A 24,893-nucleotide genomic window follows, 5' to 3' on the forward strand; every position below is an offset into this window, starting at 1 on the left:
CTTTATTAAAAATAAGTACATTGCATAAGTACTCAGTACTTAGCTGAAGCACCTTTACAGCCTCAAGTCTTTTTAGGGATTTTGCAACAAGTTTTGCTTGTCAAAAATAGGCAATTATCTGCCATTCTTCTCCTCACCTCTTCACCTCTCAAGCTCTGTCAGGTTGGATGGGGGTAGACACATTTTCAGGTTTCTCCAGAAAGGCTCTGGACAGAGTTGTCTATAAACCAATCTTGCTGTGTGCTTTGGCTCATTGTCCTGTTGGAAGGTGAACCTTCTGCCCAGTCTAAGGTTCTGAATGCTCTGGACTCGGTTTTAATTAAGGCTATCTCAATATTTTGGCGCATTGAGCTTTTCTTCTACTCTGACGAGTCCCTCAGTCCCTACAGTTGTAAAACAGCCCCAAAGCATGAGGCTGCTACCAGCACACATTACTTTTGGAATGATACTTTCCAGGTGATGAGCAGTGCCTGGTTTCCTTCAAACATGATGCTTGGAATTGAGGTTTATCAGACCAGAGAATCTTGTTTCTCAGAGTCTGACCGTCCTTTATGTGCGTTTTTGCAAATTCCGAATGTGTTTTCATGTGAGGAGAGGATTGAGTCTTGCTACACTGCCATTAAGCCCAGATCGGTAGAGTGTTGCAGTGATGTTTGTTTCTCCTATCTCCACATATGTTCATGGAGCTCAACTAGAGTGACCATCAGGTTCTTGGTCACCACTCTAACCAAGGCCATTCTCCATGAATTGCTCAGTTTGACCAGGAGGCCAGCTCTAGGAAGAGTCTTGGTTGTTTTAAACTTCTTCCACTAAGGGTAATGGAGACATGCTTCTGTGAACCTTCATTGCTTAATTTTTTCTGAAAACTTCCCCAAATGTGTGGCTTGATCCAATCCTGTTTCTGAGCTCTACAGATAGTTTTTTTTGACCTCACGGCTTGGTTTTTGCTCTGATATGCATTTTCAGCTGTTAGACCTTTTATAAAGACGTGTGTTCCTTTCCAAATCATAACCATTCAAATGAATTTGCCACAGGTTAACTTCACTCGAAGTGTAGTAACATCTACAAGCAATATGAATGCTTCTGAGCTAAATTTCAAGTACCCCAGATAAGGTATGAATACTTATGCAATTGAATTATTTTACGTTTTTTATTTTTAATAAATTTGCAAACGTGTTAAAAACAGTTTTTTGTTTTGCCATTATGGTGTATGATGTGTAGACTAATTTGTTAAACGAAATGTGAAAAAAAATGAAGGGGTATGAATACTTTCGCAAAGCACTGTACATTGTTAAAACAGACAGACACAGTCCAATGAAAATAGAGGGAAAAGGCATAGGAGCCAATTCAAGACCACTAATCTGAAGATTTCAGTAGTGTTTTCTGAGCTGTGCATTTTTTTTTTTTTTTTTTGCCACAGATGTGATTTTAAGGATCAAGTGTTTTAATATTTAATAGCTTGAGTTGCATTACAAAGATATATTAGCAATTGCAAAGCATGAGTACATTAGAAAATTCCATTTAAATGCAATATATATAAAATGGGAAAAAATATATTTTTTGTTTAAAACTTTATTGCAATAATAGTAAATAATAAGGATCTATTAATAACACCCAGAAAATTACCTCAACCAATCTTTGGGCTTGGCACAGGTTTTGCACACTTTAACATTTGAAGAGGAAAAAGGCAGCCTTAGTAACTAAGCCTGTTTAGGTTAACTAACAACTAAACGTTTTAATATAATCCATTGACTCATCACAAAATCTCCCAAGCATAGCATAATTTCAATTGGCACACACACATTTTGTGCTTAATACAGAAAGTCGGCAGTGAAATGTTCATCTTAAAGAGACAGTTCACCCAAAAATGAAAATTCTGTCACCATCTGACCATCTTTCTTCATTTTTTTGTGAACTAGATCTTTATGTCCACTATTTGTGCTTCGCTTCACCACCTGCGCATGAACTTTAACTCTTGTCGTATCTCAAATTCAAATAAATACACAGTGCCGCAAACGGTGGGCTTCCTATACTATTAGGCTACATAGATTTATGGCTTTGCTTTACAATTTAGCATCATGGCTGTATGTAAAAATAATCTCATTGCAGTTGTTGCTTAGAGAGAGTTTGTTGCTCTTAGCTGAGGAGGAATATAGTTGTAGATGGTGCTGTGGATCACTCTTTAACTGTCAGTCCAGTGCGGCCCAACACTGCTGAGGCCCGTTTGGTACTGATAGGCTGGTTCTCGTGTTGAAGTAGGGCTATGGGTTGGATATCCTGTGAAATCCCTTTGTGAACGTAACGGCGATCCAGGCTTCCTATGAAACAGTGAGGAATGTGCTCTATCACGGGGGGCAGGGCCGGAGGGGGAGGAGGATGCTGAAGACGGCGTGGGTGGCAGCACCCGCTGTGTGGTAAACGTGACTATGTCGGGAGGTGCTGGATGTGGACGCTGCATGGACGGTGAGTTGTGGGGAACCACAGAGGCAGCGGTGGCTGTGCTGTTGAAGTGGGCGGGAAAGGGCTGGTATGGCATTGCCTCCACAGTTTGCATGCCGTAACGAGGATACGGCTGCACTGACGCCCACATATTGCAGTTCAGGGAGGGGGCCGGGAGGTCGTCGGCACCCACTGCGCCCCCTGCCTCTCCCTCCATTCCTCCATACATGCATGCCTCTCTAGAGCCCAACGCCTCGCTGCAGTATGGATGGGACAGCAGGGGTGGGTCGTAGGAAGGAGGGGAGCGGAAGTAATGCTCATCTGAAACGGCAGAGGCTGTTGTGTCAAGATAGGGGCGTTTGCATCCCAGCTCCAAATGCCTTGTGTTATCTAAAAGAAGATATAATGAAAATTCTTCAAATTCTGAAAAAATGTACTCAAGTAGTTCATAAAAAGTGCAGCTAGTCAAAATTTGTGTTAGGATTAGGGATGCACCCATGCTGATAATCTTATCAGTGTTATTACTATGTTATACTATATTATAATAAAAAAAATGTTATGATGCATACATTTAATGTAGCATTTAAAATAATTGAATTTGATCATTTTAAATGTTACAAGTGAATTTAGACATTAGCATTTGTGTTTTTTGTATTTTGATGAACATTATGCATTATATTATATTATATTATATTATTCATTAAAATACAAAAAACTAATGTTATGATGCATAAATTTACTTGTAGCATTTAAAAAGATTGAATGTGATCATTGTAAATGCTACAAGTGAATTTAGACATAACAGCATTTGTGTTTTTTGTATTTTGATGAACATTATGCATTATATTATATTATATTATTTATTAAAAGACAAAAAAAATGTTGTGATGCACAGATTTATTTGTAGCATTTAAAATTATTGAATTTGATCATTATAAATGTTACACATGAAATTATAGACATTATAGCATTTAGGGTTTTTGTATTTTTATGAACATTATTATATTATATTATATTATATTATATTAATTATATTACATTAGATTACTGATTTTAATCATTTTAAATGCTAAAAGTGAATTTAGGCAACAGTGTAGTAGAGGAAAAAATAATTTTGAGATTGACTAAAGATTACATTTATGTTATGAAATTATCATTTTTAATATGAATTTTAAGTGAACGTTAAATGATTTCAAAGGAAATCTAAATGTAAAAATGTACAAAATGAGCAATATAAAAACTGATTGATACCAATACATATCAACCAATAACCTATATGGTACTAATATTGTCCGAAAACGTACCTGTGGGAACGTAGTTTCCAACAGAAATCAACACTGGATGCAGTAAAACAGCGAGTACTTGTAATCGTTTTCGTACACAGTTATGATTACAGCTCCATACGTTTTGCTTTCTGGACGTAACAAGCTTACTCGGTAGCTGAGCTGGTACGCAATTAGACTTAGGATGCGGAATCCTTGTGTACGAATGAAAGAGCTGAAAGATGAGGGATCGAAAAACAAGCTAATACGGCATGCTTGCGATTGCGTTTTTACATCACATTCGCCTTTGTTCATACTATCGGGTAGGTTTAGGCGTAGTGCAGGTGGTACGTTATTTTAAAACGTCACGGAGCATTAGAGCACCACTCAACGGACATTTCAAGTCAGAATTTTGGTAACACGTACAAAACCAACGTCACATAAAACGTCCTATATGTACCAAAAAAAAAAAAAAAACGAACACACTTTTAGTACCACTCAGTGGACATTTCTGTTGGAAACTGCAGTGATATGTACTATATCGCGTTCCCACAGGCACGTTTTCATCATGAGACCAGGTTGCATATTGTCCATCCCTAGTTAGGATTTATATGTTTGTGGCAAATAAGGTGGTTGCCACAGCCCTGTACCTCTGTGCTTGAAGCAGTGGTAAAGAAGGCTTGATTCCCGGCTAGATGGGAAAGAGTTGGAGAGCGCTTCCTGGGAATCGGAGTTCGGTAGAGGGACGCCACTGTCATACTGATAGTGAGAAAGCACCTGCGGGTGGCTACTCAGCACACCTGCACCCAGTTTTCCTGACAGATGGCCATGTGATGAGATAAGCCGCTGCCGGACCATGTTTTTAGAAATCACAGGGTAATCTTTCCTAGGAAAAGGGGCACTTGATCAGTAAGATCAGATCATCTATTTGCTACATTATGCAGCATATTTTAAATGATAATCTTACCCTTGAAGTCTGGACACACGCAAATCGCCCTCGTCGCTGCCCCGGAAACCTTTGGCAAAAGGATTGTTCTCGATTTTTAACTGGGTGATCTATAAGAAAAAACAAACAAGTTAGTAATTGTAGTGTATTTACAAAATAACTGCAAGTTTGAGACACTATTGTGTGTACCTTATGGTTCTGATAGGATGTCACAGAGATGAAAGCTGTCTCGTGGAAGACGTGAGTGCAGTAGGCCGTGTTCTTAGAGCCAAAGGCATTGTTCTCATCAGCTTTCACAATGTGTAACCTGGGCTGGTATTTGTGCATCGAGTTTAAGATGATCTGAGAATAGAAATGCAATGCTACATTAGGGTAGTATATTAACAAAACAGAAACGTTCTGTTGTTTTAGTATACAAATGCAAAGTTCATAGCACCAGTGTAGCCAAGTTCACAAAATTGGGCTACTTTTATTTTGTTGTCACATTTTTTTATGCAATTTTGGAGTGATTTCTTATAGCCAATTTCCCCCAGAACACAATTAGGCTGGTTTTGGCCATGATTGGGCAATTTTTGGGTAGCAATTGGGCTGGTTTTATAGTTTTTGTTACACAGACCTGGCAACCCTGTCTAGCACATGTACATTTTCATACATTTGAAAAGTATATTATTACCAGACTGACAGCACTTTACATATGAACAATTTTAGATATGTATAAATGTCAATGAATCATTTTAGGGTTGCAGAATATTAATTTATTTAGTTGATTTATTATGTATTTAATCAATGACATAAATATGTTAAGTTTCATCACAGTTAAAAATAGCTACACTACCAGTCAAAAGTTTTTGAAGAGTAAGATATTTAATGTTTTTTAAAAAAAAGTCTCTTCTGCTCACCAAGCCTGTATTAATTTGATCTAAAGTACAGCAAAAACAGTAACATTTTGAAACATTTTTACTATTTAAAACAACTGTTTTCTATCTAAATATATTTTTAAATGTTTTTTTTTTTATTCCTGTGATTTAAAAGCTGAATTTTTGTACTTAATTGTTTCAAAAATTGATAATAATAATAATAATAAAAATGTTTCTTGAGCAGCAAATCAGCATATTAGAATGATTTCTGAAGGATCATGTGACACTAAAGACTGGAGTAATGATGCTGAATATTCAGCTTTGCATCACAGGAATAAATTACATTTTTAAAATATATTCAAATATAAAGCAGTTATTTTAAATAGTAAAACTATTTCACAATATTACAGTTTTTTCTAAAAAAAAATGCAGGTTTGGTGAGCAGAAGAGACTTTTTTTTTAAAAAACATTAAAAATCTTTTGACTATTAGGTTTAGTGCAAGGGTCAGGGTTTGGACTCTATAAAATAGTAAAATATAACTATACAAATATATATGATATATGATAATTTTGAATATATTTTATTTTGATATTTAAAGTATATATTAAAGGATTATGAAGGTTTGGGGTTGTAATATTTTTAATGTTTTTAAAGATCTCTTATGCTCACACAGGCTGCATTTATTTAATTAAAAATACACTAAACAGTAATATTCCAAAATATGTTTACAATTTAAAAGAACTGATATCTATTTTAATATCTATTTTTATTATTATTTTTAAAATTGTATTCCTGTGATTGCAAAGCTTTTAGCATCATTACTCCAGTCTTCAGTGTCACATAATCCTTCAGATACTCAAGGTACATTTCTTATTATTCCTACAATACTTTTTACATTTAACTGTGATGTATGATCCTGTTACACATATATTGTAGGTTTTAGGGAGTCTCCAAAAGTACAAAACTGTATGTTAAACACTAATGAAGCTGTTAATGTACAGTAAATGTTAACCTGACAGGATCAATAAATATGTCAAGAGGTTTTGTTCTGCGTCGCATGCAGTTAATCCAATTGGATCCTTTGTGTATGTGTGTTTGATCATAGTGTTCTAGCACCAGTCTGCTCAGTGCGTCCATGTGTTCGGTGTTCAGTGAAGCGTTTAGTTAGGGTCATCCCCAACACAGTTCTGTCAGGGCCAATAAGCATCAAGGCCTTTCCCTTTGTTATGTCGACTCGCAGACAGAGAGTGAGGCAGCTTTCCTCGTAACTGCACTTTTTAAAGAGGAGTTAGGAGCACTAGTGCACAGAGGGCAACCTCAGGTCAATCCCCCATCTCAGACAGACGGTAGCCCCAGCCAAACGAATGGTTTGAGCGCTTCATTGGGTGAGTGCAGACACATGTGACCTTTGCCTGGTTGGCTGGCTGGCGTCTTGAGGTAATACCATGTGATACGAGCTGCATTGATGATTCAGATACAGGGATGTGTGCTGTCCAAGTATATTAATCAAGCACCTTTGTCAGATCAATGCAGACTCAGAGGCTGGCCCTTGCCTTTCATCTCTGTTTTCTTATAATCTAAGGTCTATTTTGGGGAATAGAAGTGTCATGTGACCTTAAAGCTAGATGGCTCTGTACTGAAAAATTCCTGCATGTTCAGTCCACAGAGAGATTATAAATATTGTTGGGTGTTGGGTGTCTGTGCAGTCAGTGGCCTAGCAAAGGAAAGCAAAGCATGGTGTAGTGGAAATGCCAATAAATCACAACATCCATACTTTCTGAAAAATATACTCTATGGTAAAAGTAGCTATATAATTAAGTGTACTGAAAAAAAAGTTTTTGAATTTGATCTTGTGACGCTTTTAAATCATTTGACACACTGAGGTCTTAATTTAATGTTTGTGTGTTATGGAACAGCTTTTCTCAAGAATTCACTATGTTTTGGTACCATATTGGTTATCAGTTATTATTGGATGTTTTTTTTTTTTTTTTTTTTTTTTTTTTTGTATGTATTGGCCAATATTGTATATTCAGTATATTGGCCAAACATTTAGGGTTGGTAAGATTTTTTATGTTTTTGAAAGAAGTATGCATTTAATCCTTAAACAAAAAAGAAAAAAAGAACAATACACTGCCATTAAAAAAAAATAATCAGTAAGATTTTTAATGTTTTATAAAGTTTTTTTTTTGCACATCAAGACTGTGTTCATTTGATTTAAAAAATACTGACAAAAACGGTAATATTGTGAAATATTATTAAAATTTTAATTAGTGGTTTTCTATTTTAATATATTTTAAAATATAATTTATTCCTGTGATGCAAAGGTGAATTTTCAGCATCGTTACTCCAGTCCTCAGTGTCAAATGATCGTTCAGAAATCAATTCTATTATGCTGATTTATTATCAATGTTGGAAACACTTGTGCTGCTTAAAAGGTACATGTACATTTTTTTGGAACCTGTGATATTGTTTTTAGGATTCTTTGATGATTAAAACAATAAAAAGAACAGCATTTATTTAAATAGAAATCTTGTAACAATATATACTACTGTTCAAAGTCTGTGGTCAGTAACATTTTTCTTTCTTTCTTTCTTCGAAAGAAATTAACTTTTATTCACCAAGGATGTGTTAAATTGATAAAAAGTGATAGTACAGACATATAGTTAGAAAAGGTGTATATTTTGAATAAATGCTGTTATTTTTAACTGTTTATTCATCAAAGAATCCTGAAAAAACTATTACAGGTTCCAAAAACATTGATAACAATAATAATAAATCAGCATATCAGAATAATTTCTGAAGGGTCATGTGACACTTACGACTGGTGTAATGATGCTAAAAATTCAGCTTTGCATCTTTTACAGGAATAAATTATATTTTAGATAACCATTAATTATTTAATATTTCACAATACTGCATTTGTTTTCTGCATTTTGGACCAAATACAGTAAATGTACCTTTGATGAGCCTGAGAGACTTGAAAAACAATAAAAATCTTACTGATCCCGAACTTTTGAACTGCGGTGTGTGTGTATATATATAAATATATATATATATTTATTCCGGTGATAGCAATGTTGAATTTTCAGCAGCTATTACTCCAGTCTTCAGTGTCACATCATTTTTTAATCACATAAAAATAATTATTAGAACACTAATTTTAATATCTCTGACTTCTAGCTTTAGTGTATGTTTTGACTGTGACTTGTGTGGTGAGCACTAGCATTGCTACAGTGGCGGCCTGTATTGGGGCTTTCGGCCAGCCACGGTGTCCCTGCTGTTGTGGGCGTCAGTGGAGCTTAGCAACCACTTTCCGAGCTCATTACTCGCCCTTATCACTTCCTAGGCATTCAACTAATCCTGACAGGCCAACTTTGTGCCGTTCTGACAGGTTATGAACCTAATGAGCTTGCTTCTGATGTTATTGCATGAGACAAGCTAGGTCCACAGGCTCCTTTGGGCAGCGCTGCCATGGTCAGACTCCTCACCTCTGCTCCACTGTCTCTCTTCTCCTTTCTTCTACATTCTCAAGATGACCCTCTCACCATAGCTCTCACATGAGGTGTATTCATTTTGAACTGAACAGGTTGCAGAATTCCAATTCCAATTTAATTTTGAGAGGTTGATTAAAGGGGTCATCGGATGCAAAACTAACTTTTACATGTTGTTTGAACATTAATGTGTGTTGGCAGTTTGTATACACAACCACCCTACAATGATAAAAATCCACCCAGTAGTATTTTTTTTTATCTTTAAAAGTAATATCCCCATTTTAAAATCAGGTCGTTCTCAGCTTCTTGTCATTGTGACGAAACACAGTTGATTGACATGAGCGTCTTACATTAGACCCGCCCTCACCGAGCTGAAACAGTCCGAATACGATCGCCATTGTGTGACTCAGGTGCAGAGCAAAACTCTAATTAAGTGATTGAGGTGTTCTATTGTTGGATGTAATAATGAACATAGCAGTCGTCATTTACTCCCGACATCTGAGCCGCTTAAGAGGCAAAGGAGAACGTTACTTTCATTTTAAAAGGAAAGCGCCGATCCTGATCTACATATGCATCTATGTTCGTGTGAATCATTCGTGATGCAGCTTCACCCACAGCAGAAGTGCGTATAAGTTTTTTTTTTATGCCTCTTTGCAAATGGCCTTTCTTAATAATGTGCTTGTTGGCAAGTTTCGTCGATAAACACGGCTAAATGCGGCTAAAGTAAACATTACAGTTCGTAATCCCTCAGCAGAGAGGGGCGGGGCGAGCAGAGCTCATTTGCATTTAAAGAGCCTATGCGATAAAATGATTTTGACAAGGTAAAAGCGTGTTTTTTATACTACTATTGAGAATTTTTAATCAAAGTATTTTAGAGACTTCACTAAGACCCTAAAGAATCATATGAACTTGTGGAAAATGGGCATCCGATGACCCCTTAAAAAATGTATTGAAATTGTGTAAATACCTAGTACTGCTATGAAACTCTAGAAGACGCAGGCTGACGGGTTGTTAACGTAACTGGTGATATCACAGAGTTATACGACTTGGCACAAGCTGATTGGTTCATGTTGCGTACGCAACCAATGAGCTTGCAGCTATTTAAATGGCGGGTAGCATTCACTTGGGCATTTCATTTTGGGCATTTCCTCTGAAACCCTCCACCTTCCCCAGGTCCACCTGTATAGATCTGCTACAGGTTATTTTATTCAAGCCCCCACCCTACACATCTTTTTTTTTTTTTTTTTTTGATAATCCGTTTCACTTTGGATGTATGTCACAATACCGAATAAAAGATTGATTGCTATGTCCACTGCGTTTTGGCTCCCACCTAGTACACCTAGTAATCAAATCCAATTCATCAAATCCAAAGTTTAAATGTCAAAGTTCTGATTTTTAGAAAAAGATTTGTTTGCATGTCAGCCACTCACATGCCCAAATGGATCAAGGTGGTTGTTTGTGAGCTTCAGCTTTTGAAAGGAGACCAGCTGTCTCATCCAATGAGCCCCTGTTGCAGGAGAGTCTGGGTGGACGTAGAGTCTTCCAGGCATGGCAGGCTCTGCTTTTCCTGCCACCATCCTATGGAAAAGAAAATGAGAATTTTTTAGTTTTAGTTTTTTACTTTTGCAAAAGACTGTTAGCTTAGAGTTGTTGGTGTAGTGATTTAGGCTCTGTCCCCCAGATTTTCTCTAGTGCTACACAGCTTTCCAGCACCTCTGACATCATGCCATGGCGCTTTTAAAAAGGAAACTGTTTTTCAGTGTTGCACAAATTCTGTAGGATATAGCGTCAGGCTACAAAAAGGCTTTATGCAGAACATCTGTACATTAATGACAGATTCAGAGCACGAGTGGTTATGTCCGTGACATTATGGGAGTAATTCCCAAAGATTTGGGGTGGCTGCTTTGACCATAACATCACTGCTAATTGTGTGCCTCGAAGGTGTCGCTGAAGATCTCCAGAACCGATGCTGGCAAATGCTGGAGTTCCAGTCTTTCCCGCAGATTTTGAAAAATGGTCATAAAATACTCGTTCTCGAAACAAAACATGCAATTCATTGAGATTTGCGTGCCATCGTTATTTTATTTTTTCCATCATGGATACAACAAGATCTGACTTATTCGTGGTGCCAATTGTTGCATGGGTGGATGGTGCCCATATCTAGTGGCATTGCCAGAGGCACAGGGTCACAAAGAGGACGGCATGCATAGCCCAGCTGTTTTAAGCCCATTGGTTTTGACAGACTGCCTGCCCCGGCCTAAAGTAATTAACTGTGTGCTAATGACAGTCCACAGCCAGAACTAGCTAGCAATGCACGGATAAACTGATGCAGACTGCACATTGTTTGCTAATAAATATGGCTGCAATTTAAGTTTCCTTCAGTGTTAACCTTTGCAAAAGTGTTTTATTGGATAAATTCTCATTTTATGACAAGACTGATAGAAACCAGGCCAAAACATTCTTTGTTGTTAATTATTTACTAACATTATATTTATGAATGCAAAGTAAAGATAAAACTTTCTATACTGATAATGAAACAAATAATATAATTTATATTTTTTATTTTATATTATATTACATATGTGAACCAGTCATAAGGGTCTTTTTTTAAAATTGAGAATTATACATCATTCGAAAGCTGAATAAATAAGCTTTCCACTGATGTATGGTTTGAGATAGGACAATTTTTTGCCAACATTTATTACAACTATTTGAAAAGCAGGAATCTGAGGGTGCAAAAAAAATCACATTTAAAGTTATTAGCAATGCATATTACTAATAAAAAAATAAGTTTTGATATATTTGCGGTAGTAGATGTACAAAATATCTTTATGGAACATGATCTTTACTTAATATCCTAATGATTTTTGGCCTAAAAGAAAAATCAATAATTTTGACCCATACAATGAATTTTTGGCTTAGCTACAAATATACCCGTGCTATTTAAGACTGGTTTTGTGGTCCAGGGTCACATATATTATAATATAATATAATATAATACAATATATTTTATTATATTATATTATATAGCAGTATGTGTGAAAATTACAAAAATTATATCTCAATATTTTCTGAAATTTTGCTGTTATTGTACTTCCATTTTATTCAATACTGATATTTGACATGATTTTTTGGGGAAAATATACTAAACCTAAAATCACCAGTAGGTTGCTTCAAATCACTGCATGAGTGAGTCATTGAATCATTCATTCAACCGTTTCATTCAAATGGCAAAACATTTCTGCTGTCGCTTTGTTTGAAACTATTTTTGTTGTCAAAATAGAGTGAAAACAGGAACTTGTGTCTAAAGTATAAGTCAATTAATATTAACTTCTTGTTTACTGGACTGTTTTAAAAAAATCAATAGGACATTTGCAATCGTACTGATATTTGGAGAAAAACTGTACTCTTTGTGTGATATTAACTATATCAGTTCATATAAATAAAAGACATAAAAGTCATGCGGGGGCATATTTGCAACCTTATCTTAAATTTTATGGGAATTTTATAAATGTGGTCATGCAGTAATCTAACCTACACTACCAGTCAAAACTTTTTGAACAGTAAGAGTTTTAATGTTTTTTACAGAAGTCTCTGCTGCTCACCAAGCCTGCATTTATTTGATCTAAAGTACAGCAAAAGCAGCAACATTTATTTTGTTTAAAATAACTCTTTCCTATTTGAATATTTTTTTTAATGTAATTTATTCCTGTGATCAAAGCTAAATTTTCAGCATCATTACTCCAGTCTTCAGTATCACATGATCTTTTAGAAATCATTGTAATATATTGATTTGCTGCTCAAAAAACATTTTTTACTATTATTATTATTGTTAATATTTAAAACAATTGAGTACATTTTTTCAGGATTCTTTGATTAATAGAAAAATCCAAAGATCAGCATTTATCTGAAATAAAAAGCTTTTGTAACAATGTAATGTATTTTTTAATCTAATTTGTAACAATATACCATTCAAAAAGCTTGTAGTCAGTATACCTTTTTTATTGGGGATTATAGAAATGATAGAAAGTAATACTTTTATTTTGCAAGGATGCTTTAAATTGATTTTAATTGCTTTAAATTGATCAAAAGTGATCATAATGACACATAAAGTTACAAAAGCTTTTTATTTCAGATAAATGCTGTTCTTCTAAACTTTCTATTCATCAAAGAAACCTGAAAAATTTCTACTCAGCTGTTTTTAAAATAATAACAATAAATGTTTTTTTTAGCAGCAAATCACAATATTAGAATGATTTCTGAAGGATCATGTGACTGGAGTAATGATGCTAAAAAATCAACTTTGAAATCACAGAAATAAATTACATTTTAAAACATATTCAAACAGAAAACAGATATTTTAAATAGTAAAAATATTTCTAAATATTTTAAATTTTTTGCTGTACTTTGGATCAAATGCAGGTTTGGTGAGCAGAAAAGACCTTACAAAACATTAAAATCTTACTGTTCAAAAACTTTTGACTGGTAGTGTAAATCTCATAGTGTATGCTGGGTGTGGTTTTGTTTGGTTTTTGATAATGTCAAATCGCATGTCGTTTAAACAACAATTATGATATTATCATAGACAATATATACCGCACATCCCATTATATAGTTTATTGGCAGTTCATGTTTACTTAGAGTATTAAGTGTTCAGAAATGTACTGTGTATACAGTGCAAATGGCGCCATTTGTCCACTCAAGTCAACAAACTTAGAATCACATAGACTGGAGGAGACAGCAGAATATAAAACATGCTAATTTTTGCCTCTTTGCAATGTAATCTGGATAAGTGTTTGTCCAGATGCCTCAAGGGATCAGTCACTTTTCTGATCCAGTCACATTTGCTATTGCATGCTCAAGGCATAAAGTATCCTTAAAACAACTTTCCAAAATGTGGTTATTCTAATTACTCTGTTGTGTTTAAGCATTAAATATAGACAAAAGAATGTTAAACTCACCACTTGTTGTCACAAAACTTGTACCGATGGTCATCAGCTGGAACAATGTCAGTTAAAAGAATGTATTTGGTCTTGGGATTCATTCCTGTGACTTTAACTTTGTAGCTGGGAAACATCCGCCTAAAAAAGAGTGCAAAGGGTAAAATTAGGGCATTTTTATATAAGTTCATTCTTTTTACATACTGCTGTAGTTTTGTCCTTAAATGCCATTTAGATCTCACTTGTTAACTTGTTAATGCGCTTTTGCGCTCACTGAGGTCATTCTCTTTCAATCGCATCTACGCAGGCTTATCTCATTTGTGTCGTTCAGGTATCTCAATGTCGTCGTTATTGCTCATTACAGGAACAGCTTTTTCCTCCGAACGACTTACGCCCAGGGTGCGTGTGCAACAGCTGAGCACTGACAGTAAGCACGGATGAGTCTGTCTTATCGGCTCTTTAGAGGGTTTTAACAGGCCTCGAGTGCAAGAGAATCACGGGAAGTGTTTGTTTTGAGCGGATGAGTACACGATTAGCGATCAGATAACAGCTTAACCTGTTTTTAGGACAGATTAGTTGTTTAAGAAGCACAAAAGGTCACTTAAATCTCAAAGAAGACATGCATGCTCAAGCATCCCCATGCTCAAAATCCTCTGCAAATCATCTCTCGCAAATGGCTCTACTATAAAAGGCTACACTTCAAAAAAAAAATCATAAAACCTAAAGCATAAAATTTAACTGTTATCCTCGACAACCCCATATAAGGAGTCATGAACTGTACCTGGGATTGATTTGCTTTTGGGCAGATATATATTTTGAGGGATTGACTTTGTTTTGAAGAAGCCGCTCTGTAAAATGTAGGATCTCTGAGATGACAGACAGAATATGCTAATACAGCAGACGCTGTCATAAAACAAATCAACGGAGCTACCTTTGATGACCTCTTCACGTGAAATATCCAAAAGGCTCTCTCATCTCAAAGTTGCAAAAAGATCGAGTCCCCTTATAAACCCTGAGTGCTTTTTTAATGGCAGGTCTTTTAAACAGCGGGCAGCTAAACAGCCCTGTTGCACCAAAAGTTCCACTGCAGTGCATTACTTTTTTGAGGCTTTCCAAAGGGTCCCACCAGCCGTCATACATTTATTACGGCAAATAAATGTGCCCTGAACTGAATCACTTCATTGCGTTTGCAAATGCAGAGCTGCTCAGGTCTGCACTTTGTAAAAGGTTCTCTGAAAGCACTACCTCTAATACCCAGAGGAAGAGCTCAGGGAAAGGCAAAGCTCCATGTCTGCCCCAGGCCTGCAATCCAATCAATGTAAATCACTCTGGGCAAGAGACTGCAAAAGAGGTGCTTTAAGCCATCAGGAACATCTTAAACAAACCTGTCCACTAGGCAATGTTCCGATGATGCTGTTTTTTCTTATGCATCTATGCCAATGATTACAAAAATGATCCACTATCTTATTTTGCTGTTGGTTCCGTTGCACTTTTTAATTAGGTTCAATTAGTTAATGCATTTGGTATCATGAACTAACACATTTTTATAGAATTGTATAGGCAATTTATACATGTATGCAATTGTTTATTATGTTCTTTTGTAATACATACATTTATACAACTTGGTATACACTACCAGTCAAAAGTTTTTGAACAGTAAGATTTGAAATGTTTCAAATGAGCAGAAGTCTCTTCTGCTCACCAAGCCTCCATTTATTTGATCCAAAGTACAACTATTTGAATATATTTTAAAATGTGATTTATTCCTGTGATTTCAAAGCTGAATTTTTAGCATGATTTCTTCAGTCACATGATCCTTCAGAAATCATTCTAAAATTCTGATTTGCTGCTTAAAAACATTTTTTATTATATTATTATGTTAAAAAAAGCTGAGTAGAATTTGTTCAGGATTCTTTGTTGAATAGAAAGTTCAGAAGAACAGCATTTATCTGAACTAGAAATCTTTTCTAACATTATAATGTCTTTATCATCACTTTTGATCAGTTTAAAGCATCCTTGCTAAATAATTTTTTATTTTGGATAAATGCGGATCTTTGCATCTTTCTATTCATCAAAGAATCCTGAAAGAAATGTACACAACTGTTTTAAATATTGATAGTAATAATAATAATAATAATAATAATAATAATAAATGTTTCTTGAACAGCAAATCAGCATATTAGAATGATTTCTAAAGGATCTGAAGTAATGATGCTGAAAATTTAGATTTGATCACAGGAATAAATTACATTTTAAAATACATTCAAATAGAAAGCAGTTATTTTAAATAGTAAAAATATTTCACAGTTACTACTTTTACTGTATTTGGATCAAATAAATGCAGGCTTGGTAAGCAGAAAATAATTCTTTAAAAAAAAGTGTATGTGTATTTACATGAATCTAAATGCTGTAAAATATTATTAATTTTTAGTTACCTGTGTTAATGTTTTATGATACCTGTTGCATTAACTAGATAAATAAATAAACTAAATAAAATGTACTGTAAAAAGAATTCTTGTGTAGCTTCATGTACTGCACATGTAGACGTTTTCAAAATATGCAAATCTATCTCAAATAAATTATTCATGTTAAGAAAATACGGTTAGGAAAAATTAACTTCAGTATTTACAGTACTAACAGTGAGGATGTAATAAATCTTGAGTAAAACTCATTTACTCAAGACTCACATGTAAACACTTGAGGGATGTGTAATGCTCTTTCCATTTATGCAACACTTTGACATAATGGCTGCCACAGCATATCACATTGCATGTCTAAAGGGGCCTTACAGTGGCTCTGTGACAGTATTCTGTTGCTGTAGGTAGTCACGTTGTAGCGCTGTCCTTGGCATGGTGCAACAGCTGTGTGCAACATTTCCTTCTTTCTCTTGTTGCTTAAAGTGATAGTCTGTCATCATTTATTCACCATCATATATATATATATATATATAAATATATTAGGGCCGGGACTCGATTAAAAAATTTAATCTAATTAATTAGAGGCTTTGTAATTAATTAATCGAAATTAATCGCATTTTAATCGCATATAAATATTTGACCTGAGAACAGTGAAAAGTACGTTTTTTTTATATGGATTTTTAGTATACCATTGAATAATGACTGAATACATAAGCTTAAGCAACAAAATATTGTTTATTTTTGTTCAACCAAGTCCAACAGACCAGTGCAATATTGCCATTAAGTGTAGCAATAGGCTCGATGTGCTGCGGTGATATGCGAATTCCTTGTTGCATAGCTTGCACACAACCATGCTCTTATCGACGCTTCCATCCATTCGTTTTTTTATAACAAAATTTCCCATCCACAGGGCCAACCAAAGCGGTCCCATCAGCTTTTTTGTCCATGTTCACTGTGGTTTGTTTTGCTGCGTCCCAATTCGCCTACTTATACTATGCCCTATAAGTATGTACTCTTTTTGTGAAGAAAAGTACATACTTTTGAGTATGTAGCAGAATAGTAGGCAAGCTTTGGGACTACTTCGTCATAACTGCTTCTTTAACGGACGCTCTGTTGCTTAGTTACCTGAGTTTTTTTTTTTTTTTTTTGACATAACATAGTGGTTATATCTAAGTGGGTTGTTTACTTAGTCTGCCCATTAATGCTATTATATTGTTCATTTAGACTAATTTGCAAATGTGGAAATCGCACGAACACAAGAGGCGGGATTTATCACATGAACCAATCACAGCCGAACATAATCAGTCTTATCCAGTCATATCTTGATGGAGGCATTGCCTCCCCTCACGTGACTTTCCTTATTCATTCTCAATTACCGCCCAACAAACCCACCGCACGCTTTAGGGAGTCTGTTAAACTTCAGTGGGCTCAGGGGAGGCGAGAGAGATATGGGCTTTACCTGCTTCACCTGCTGGTAATATGTACACTTTTTAATGTTATATTTGATAATATTAGTGTTGTTTTATTTTTATACAATTTTTTTTCTCATTCAATATTTTAAGGAGACACTGCCTCCCCTGCCTCCTCAGAGGAAATATCCCTTATAGATGGATAGATGGATAGATGATACAATAAATTTTTTTGATATATATTACATGTCAAGTTTGTAGATATCCATGGGAGTGAAATTCCTCAAAGTGATATGATTATTTTTGTTGTTATCTCAGTAAAAGCACTGTTAATGGGTGGGCCTGCTCTTGAGTTTATATGTGTGAGGATGACATTGAGAAATGGCAAGTACGAAAGTGTATCATATCGGTGTCAGCGTGCGCATTATGCCAGCTGTTTCTTTTAGCGCTTATGCACGCCTGAGCTTTCAGTGATTCATGCTATCTGAAAGAGTCGGCAGAACGCCTAGATCAAAAGGCACTCGATGATGAAGCAAGAGAGGTCCTTTAGGGCCTGGGAGACGCAATCTAACGGGGCACCGTGCTTCTCTCATCAGCCTCGCTGATGCTTACTCTGACGGGCTGTGTACAACTAACACCAGCCGGCTGCTTTCAATAGTCATGCTTGGTGCTGGGCCGAAGACACGTATGCGCATGTTGTAGCGGAGTTCAGTTAAGTTTCATCAGTTCTTCAAAGGAATATTTTGAGTTCAATACAAGTTAAGTTCAATCGACAGCATACATAATGTTGAGTACACTCTTAAAAATAAAGATTCTTTATTGGCATCAATGATTCAATGAAGAACCTTGAACATCCATGCAACCTTTCAAATGCAGAAACGTTTCTTTATAGTTGAAAAAGTATCTTTAGATTTTTAAAATGTTTTTCAAAGTGTTTTTTAAAGAACTGTTCACTGAAAGGTTCTTTGAGGAACCAAGAATAGTTCGTCTATTGCATCATTGCAAAAATAGCCTTTTGGAACCTTTATTTTTTAAGAGTGTAAAAAACACTTGGAAGTAAATGGGTCCAATTTTGGAGGATTTAAAAACAGAATTATGTTAGTTCTTTAACTCTGTTAAAACTTGTGTGTTATTAAACTGTGAAGCTGTTTAGATGTCATCACTTTCATTTTTCATGCTGTTATGTTGTCAAGTCAACGAACTTCTCAAATTGGATAAAACTTTGCACAGAAATGGTTGGTAAGCAATTTTTTTCACACTAAAATTACATTAACACACACTGTTTATATCTTGTGGCTGAACTATTGAAAGGGAGTATATTAATGTTTACAAATTGGCCCCATTTGCTTTCAATGTAAACCCAGATTTTTTTTTCTTTCAAACGAGTGGAAATTATTTTTTGTGGTAATCAACTTTATGCCACAAATCCTGTTAAATAAGCTTGTACTGAACCCAGAATATGTCTTTAACACTATGTTTTCCGCATGGAAAGTGCTAGTAATTGTTTTACCATTTATGCTAAACAAAATCGCTTTTTGATTACAAAACCTGCTTTAGTCTTCACTAATTTTTCAACATAATATTATTCTTTGGATTCCGCCTTGTTTGTGGAATTCACAGAAGCAAAATATTGTCATAAGCAATTTTGGTTACTATATTACACCCGATTCATTTTATTTAAGAGTGTATTCTTCTTCAGGGTAAACCTATACTGTCAAACAGCGTATACCGTGCAGACATGGCTCAAGCCTGCTATGTAACACAAGCCCACGATGAGAATCATTGCATGAAATTGGCCTCAATTTTGTGTAATGGGAGCCATCGTGAAGAAACCTGGTGAGTTTTCTCAAGATTTACAGTTCAGTTGAATGGCTGTCTAATGTCCTACAAGTCATATCCCCTCAAAAAAAAGAAAATGAAACAGTGAAAAGCTCTTCCTGCTTCATGGCTCGATTGACATATTGAGCATCTTTAACAGAGCCTGGTGTCCATTATACACTAAAGTATGTAAAATGAAATGAGCCCATCTGTTGCTGGAACTATGTGGAAGTACAGTCTCCTGTTCTGTGCGCAGCTGTCCGACTGAACAGCGCTTTGGCTCTTCAAAGGGTTTAAGGATTCTTGGAGCACTTTATCAGTTGGACAGGGGGAAGCCCATCCCTCACAATGTTACAGCATTAAAGAAAAATTGTGGTGACCTTTTGCATTTTCCACAGAGAAGCGCTGAGAAACTGCTGGCTAAGACTGGCAGAGAGCATTGACTCATTCTCTGCTTAATATCCAGGGTCCTGCTCTTAATCCACAGGGCACATTAAATCTAACACACAGGGCAGCCGTTTGTGTTTTCAATTAGATATTTGTAGGCACAGGAATTCAGCCTTGCTTTACCTTGGTCACGTAATATTTTATAAACATTCCATTAAAAGCGCTGTGGCATTTCATGTGACTGAGGCTCTTGGTAAAACAAGATTTCACATTTGCTTTTCTTACTAGAAGCGAGATGGCCTAGTTATGTTTTTGTCGATGGATTGAAATGGAAATAGAAATTATGCACTTCTTGCCTGCCTGCTTTGGTGATGATCATCTCGGTTCCAGCCTCGTGGAACTTCTTCCATAGTTCCCTGTCGTGAAGAACCACTTTGATGTTTTCAATGTTCTGACGGTCCACGCAACCAAAAAAGATAAATAATACTTAATTAGGCACTTAATACCGCTCAAGTGAAAAGTAGAAATAAATATATACATTTTTTTATCAGTAATTAATTTTATTTTGTGTGCAATAAATATATGTTATGAAGAACTACATGTCAGGCATCATACAAACAATGCAAATGATTGGCTACCTGGTCAGGCTCATTGTTCTGGGGAATGCTGGGAGTTGTAGGCAGGCCCAAATGTGAGGAATCACTGGCAAGCTCAGGACGCCCACCCGACTGGGCCACAGTCATACCTTCATCAGCCACAGCTGAGGCCTTCTCCTGTAGCATTTCTGTAAAATTACAGAAAATTAGTTTAAATATTAGCAACATTCACAATTAATTTTAAAAACTGAACACTTTTTTGACAAACATCTTGTATATTTTATTTTATTTTCTGCTAAAAACCTGGCATAATGGTGTGAAAAATGATATATACTTTAAGATTATGATCTTAAGAAAATAATATTTTCAATAAAAATTTTCTTTACAAAAAACTAATACACACTCTGTTTGGGTTTTGTTTCTTGATTTATTTCCATTTATGTAAAATGTAAATATAAAATACTGTATACACTCTTACAAAATGAAGTGATGCCATAAAATAACCATTTTTGGTTCTGCAAAGAACCTTTAAAAATCTAAAGAACCTTTTTTGTCCATCAAGAACGTTTTCTGCAGTTGAAAGGTTCCATAGATGTTCAAGGTTCTTCATGGAACCATCGATGCCAATAAAGAACCTTTATTTTTAAGAGTGTACTTATTTGACACAATGAAAATGAGCCAATGAAAAAACTAAACTTGCGCCGAGGTTTTAACACAAGCTAAAAACGACCTAATGATATATGTGTAATGAAAATACCACAGATGCCATAGTTCCTCTTTGTTCTCTCATAGTCTGCTGTAATTGATTATACACACACAGACAAGACATAGGCTGCAAATTTTGAGAAATAGCGTACATTAACATTTACATTTGGTGAGGGAAAGTCTGTCCTCATAACATGGCCTGGCCGATTCATTTCAAGGAAAGGGGTCGAGATCCGTTTGTTCTGAAGTATCGCAAGATTAAATATTTACACTTGCAGCATTCGGGCACCTCGGTTTTATGGAAGCGTGCTAAACACTGCTGATTCCATTAAGGGAGGTCAGAAACTTAGCCCCGCTCTCACGCCCCTTCTCTGCTCACGCTCAGACATCACACCAGAGGTATGTCTCATTACTGTACTACAGCACAGTGCCTCCATAAATGCTGCCTATCTGCACGGCGGACACCAAACCGCTCTCATGGTGAAATCCACCTCCTCCCACCCACTCCTAATCTCACGCATGTAAACAATGTGAGTGTGCGCCCTTCAGATAAAAGGAGAAGAGCGGGATTCCGTGTAAACTCGGCCAGGCATTTGCCAAAGCTAATAAAGATAAAGTCTGACAGGCACCGTGAGGCTACAGCAAGTCAACCCTGGACTTTTCCAGTCCAAAATGTGCCTTTCACTTACACTGTTTAACTAAGCCCAGTGAGCGAGAGCTCTGTTTACATCTCTGTCACCCCAGACATATAATCCGCTAAACTATTCCTGGCAGATACTGCTCTGTGCACACTAAGGTTGGCTGGCTATTTCCAGAGCCTGTTGTCCAAAATGTTCAACGCTGACCAAGTTTCAACTATCCCTACTTTTAAAAAAATAAATAAAATACAATTGTTTGAGGATGGCCTGCTCTATATTGGCCATGCTTTTGTGGTCAGAATTCACCCAGTTCATTGAAATGCCATATGGAAAGCTGAAATAATCTCTTGCCTGGAACCGTGATGAGTTTTCATCTAGTCCATCAGCCAGATCTGGTTTTGATATTCAGTTTTGATGCATGTTTTAATAACGGTCCAGTATCTTTTGGTTTTCCTTTTGGTTCTGTACCAGACTGAATACAGTGTGTGTTAGAGAACAGGCCCGTTCACTACTAACACAGTCAGACTACGCAATTTAATTATATTTTGCAGCACATTAGGTTTAGGAAAGTATTATCTTCTTATCAAGAACCGTTTTAGCTGTATGTAGGGTTCTTAAGTTAGTTACTCGTTTCTTTGGAGATTAAAAATTGCATTCTTGATTTATTATAGACTTCTAAGAATAATGTATTGGTTTCTCAGTTCTATATAAATGGTTTTGGAATTTATGGCATTTTTGGATTCTATTTTGAACATTTATTTTTAACATATCCCATGACTGCACAAAATTTGTCACTGTCATTTTGACACAATCAAAGAGAGAACATGAAAAATACTGGAAATGTATCCCCTTTCAGGTGCCCTTTAGCCATTGGAATTAAATAGGATTTGAGCTTAAAAATGATTATTATCAGGTCTGTTTATAACACAAATGGTCCGGTTTAACATATATTGTTTCCTTTTCGATTGGTTTTTGATTATGTTTACAAATAAGTCTGGAAGAAAAATATTAACTGTGATAACGGTATTAATTCTTGCTATCTGGTCGTGATATAATTTTATTTTAGTTGTGCATTGCATTTTCGTTGTGCAACTAATGGTATATTTTCTTGTTGATTGTTTATTGAATTAGGCCTATTGTGTACAAATAAGTGATTTCTTGATTGTTAATTTATTCCGAAATTTCAGCGAACTCGAATTAAATAGGAGAAACAAAAATAAATGAACAAAAACAAAAATCTGTTTAAAATGGCCAGTTATGCCGTATACGTATGTGAATATTTTTGTTCTTTTGCATTCACGTCATTCCATTTGTTTGCGATAACGTGTATTTTTTTATTTATTAATTTTTTTATTTTTTTATTTCGCACATTAGCGTCTAAATAAGAGATATTTGTCTTATTGTTTACCGAGCACTATGCCATTCGAATGAATTAAGCTGATGCTTTAAGGCCTTTAGGTCTGCTCCATCCCTCCCGGCAAAAGGATGGATCAGATTGACACGAACAAGATCAAAAGTATCTGCTTTATCAGATGTTTATGCATGTAAACAATGTGCACCCAACAATTCGTTTAAAATATTAAGCGAGAACGCACATACAGGCCGCAGTGCCTTCTTTTGACAGACTATAGATTACGTTTACAACGTTACATGCAAATACATGAGGTGTTGTAGTAAAAGATAACATCAAATAAAGAATTAAGGCCTGTACAAGTCTATAGTGTTTTTTTTTTTAGAAATCATAATAAAAACAACATAATGGCTACAGTTTATATGAACTTCAGGCTGCGTTGTTTACATCACATGCAAAGGCGATCTTCAGATATTGTTAACGAAAAGCTCTATCCAGGGTTTTATTTGCGAAGGACTGACGCCTTCTCGTTGATCATTTAATTTGATAAAGAAGGATAGATCAACTGCGTCTAATCGCATTACCGCCACACATAAGTGAGGGTTCAGTCCGGCACAAGGATTTCAAAGCAGCATGATGTGACCTACTGAGAACAAATGTAATATTACCTCATAAAATATTATGTTCTGAAATCCTCCATATCATTCCAAATCGCAATAATTTGTCCTCTGCGACATTACAGCAGGAAGTTACGTCCCGGTGTGGCGTTGAGTCCAGTGCACTAGTAGCAGCTCAGCATCCCCTGTATCTGATAATGAGCAGACAGAGCTGTCTCTTCCCCAGAGTCTGTTTCTGTTCAAATACCGCCGCGAGCCTCGAGGTAACACCGGTGAGTGCCCGTCTCAGAGGCGAATGGTCACTACGTGATGTTTTCTTGGAAACACAAAGTATCCGCAGAACAGCTTGAATTGTTAAAGCACGGGGGTGAATATCTTGGCTCATTCACTCATTCCCTCCTTCCCCCCGCGCCTCATCGCTGACGTTGCTCTCAATAACACCAAACCCGAGACAACCCGATGCGCAGGGTTCACTCACGAACGGTCCTCTCACGAGGAAAGCAAGTCTATTCATCGTAAAACTTGACTTGTAGCCTCCTCTCCTTATTCTCTCCCCCGCATGAATAGTATAAAATGCAGGTATTCAAAATACCACAAGTATCAGGACAAAAAAGAACATTTGAAATGATTTTTGGTGGGTAAACGTGTCCTTTCCTCTAAGACGATTTTGAAGAAAAATTTATTTTTTGTGTTTTTGTTGTTGTTTGTATTTGTTCTATAAATGTTGAACTATGATATTCTATTTTCGGCTAGTTCACCACCCAGATCTGTTTCCATTATAATATATTATTATTTTATAAATTCAACTTTGCATTCCTCCCAGTTTGTCATGTTATATATATATATATATATATATATATATATATATATATATATAGAGAGAGAGAGAGAGAGAGAGAGAGAGAGAGAGAGAGAGAGAGAGAGAGAGAATGTCTCACTGTCTTCAATTTTAGACAACACTTGAGTTGTTAAAAAAAAAAAAAAATCTAATTTCCATGACATTTGCATTTTAATGGAAA

At 35.8% G+C, this 24,893-nt stretch overlaps 1 protein-coding gene across 1 annotated transcript; it reads right to left on the reverse strand.

The window, feature by feature from the left end:
* Positions 1–1,592: 1,592 nt before the first annotated feature.
* tbx4 (T-box transcription factor 4) lies at positions 1,593–24,255 on the reverse strand. The gene is made up of 9 exons (XM_073818094.1): positions 23,926–24,255; positions 20,606–20,751; positions 20,324–20,418; positions 13,958–14,077; positions 10,427–10,574; positions 4,837–4,989; positions 4,669–4,757; positions 4,352–4,587; positions 1,593–2,829 (listed from the first exon to the last, which is right to left on the reverse strand). The coding sequence occupies exons 2-9, from the start codon at positions 20,747–20,749 to the stop codon at positions 2,183–2,185; spliced, it is 1,632 nt and encodes a 543-aa protein (XP_073674195.1). The 5' UTR covers positions 20,750–20,751; positions 23,926–24,255; the 3' UTR covers positions 1,593–2,182.
* Between the last annotated feature and the right edge of the window lie 638 nt (positions 24,256–24,893).

This window comes from Garra rufa, chromosome 14, assembly GCF_049309525.1.
Source record: "Garra rufa chromosome 14, GarRuf1.0, whole genome shotgun sequence".
Classification (NCBI taxonomy): Eukaryota; Metazoa; Chordata; class Actinopteri; order Cypriniformes; family Cyprinidae; genus Garra; species Garra rufa.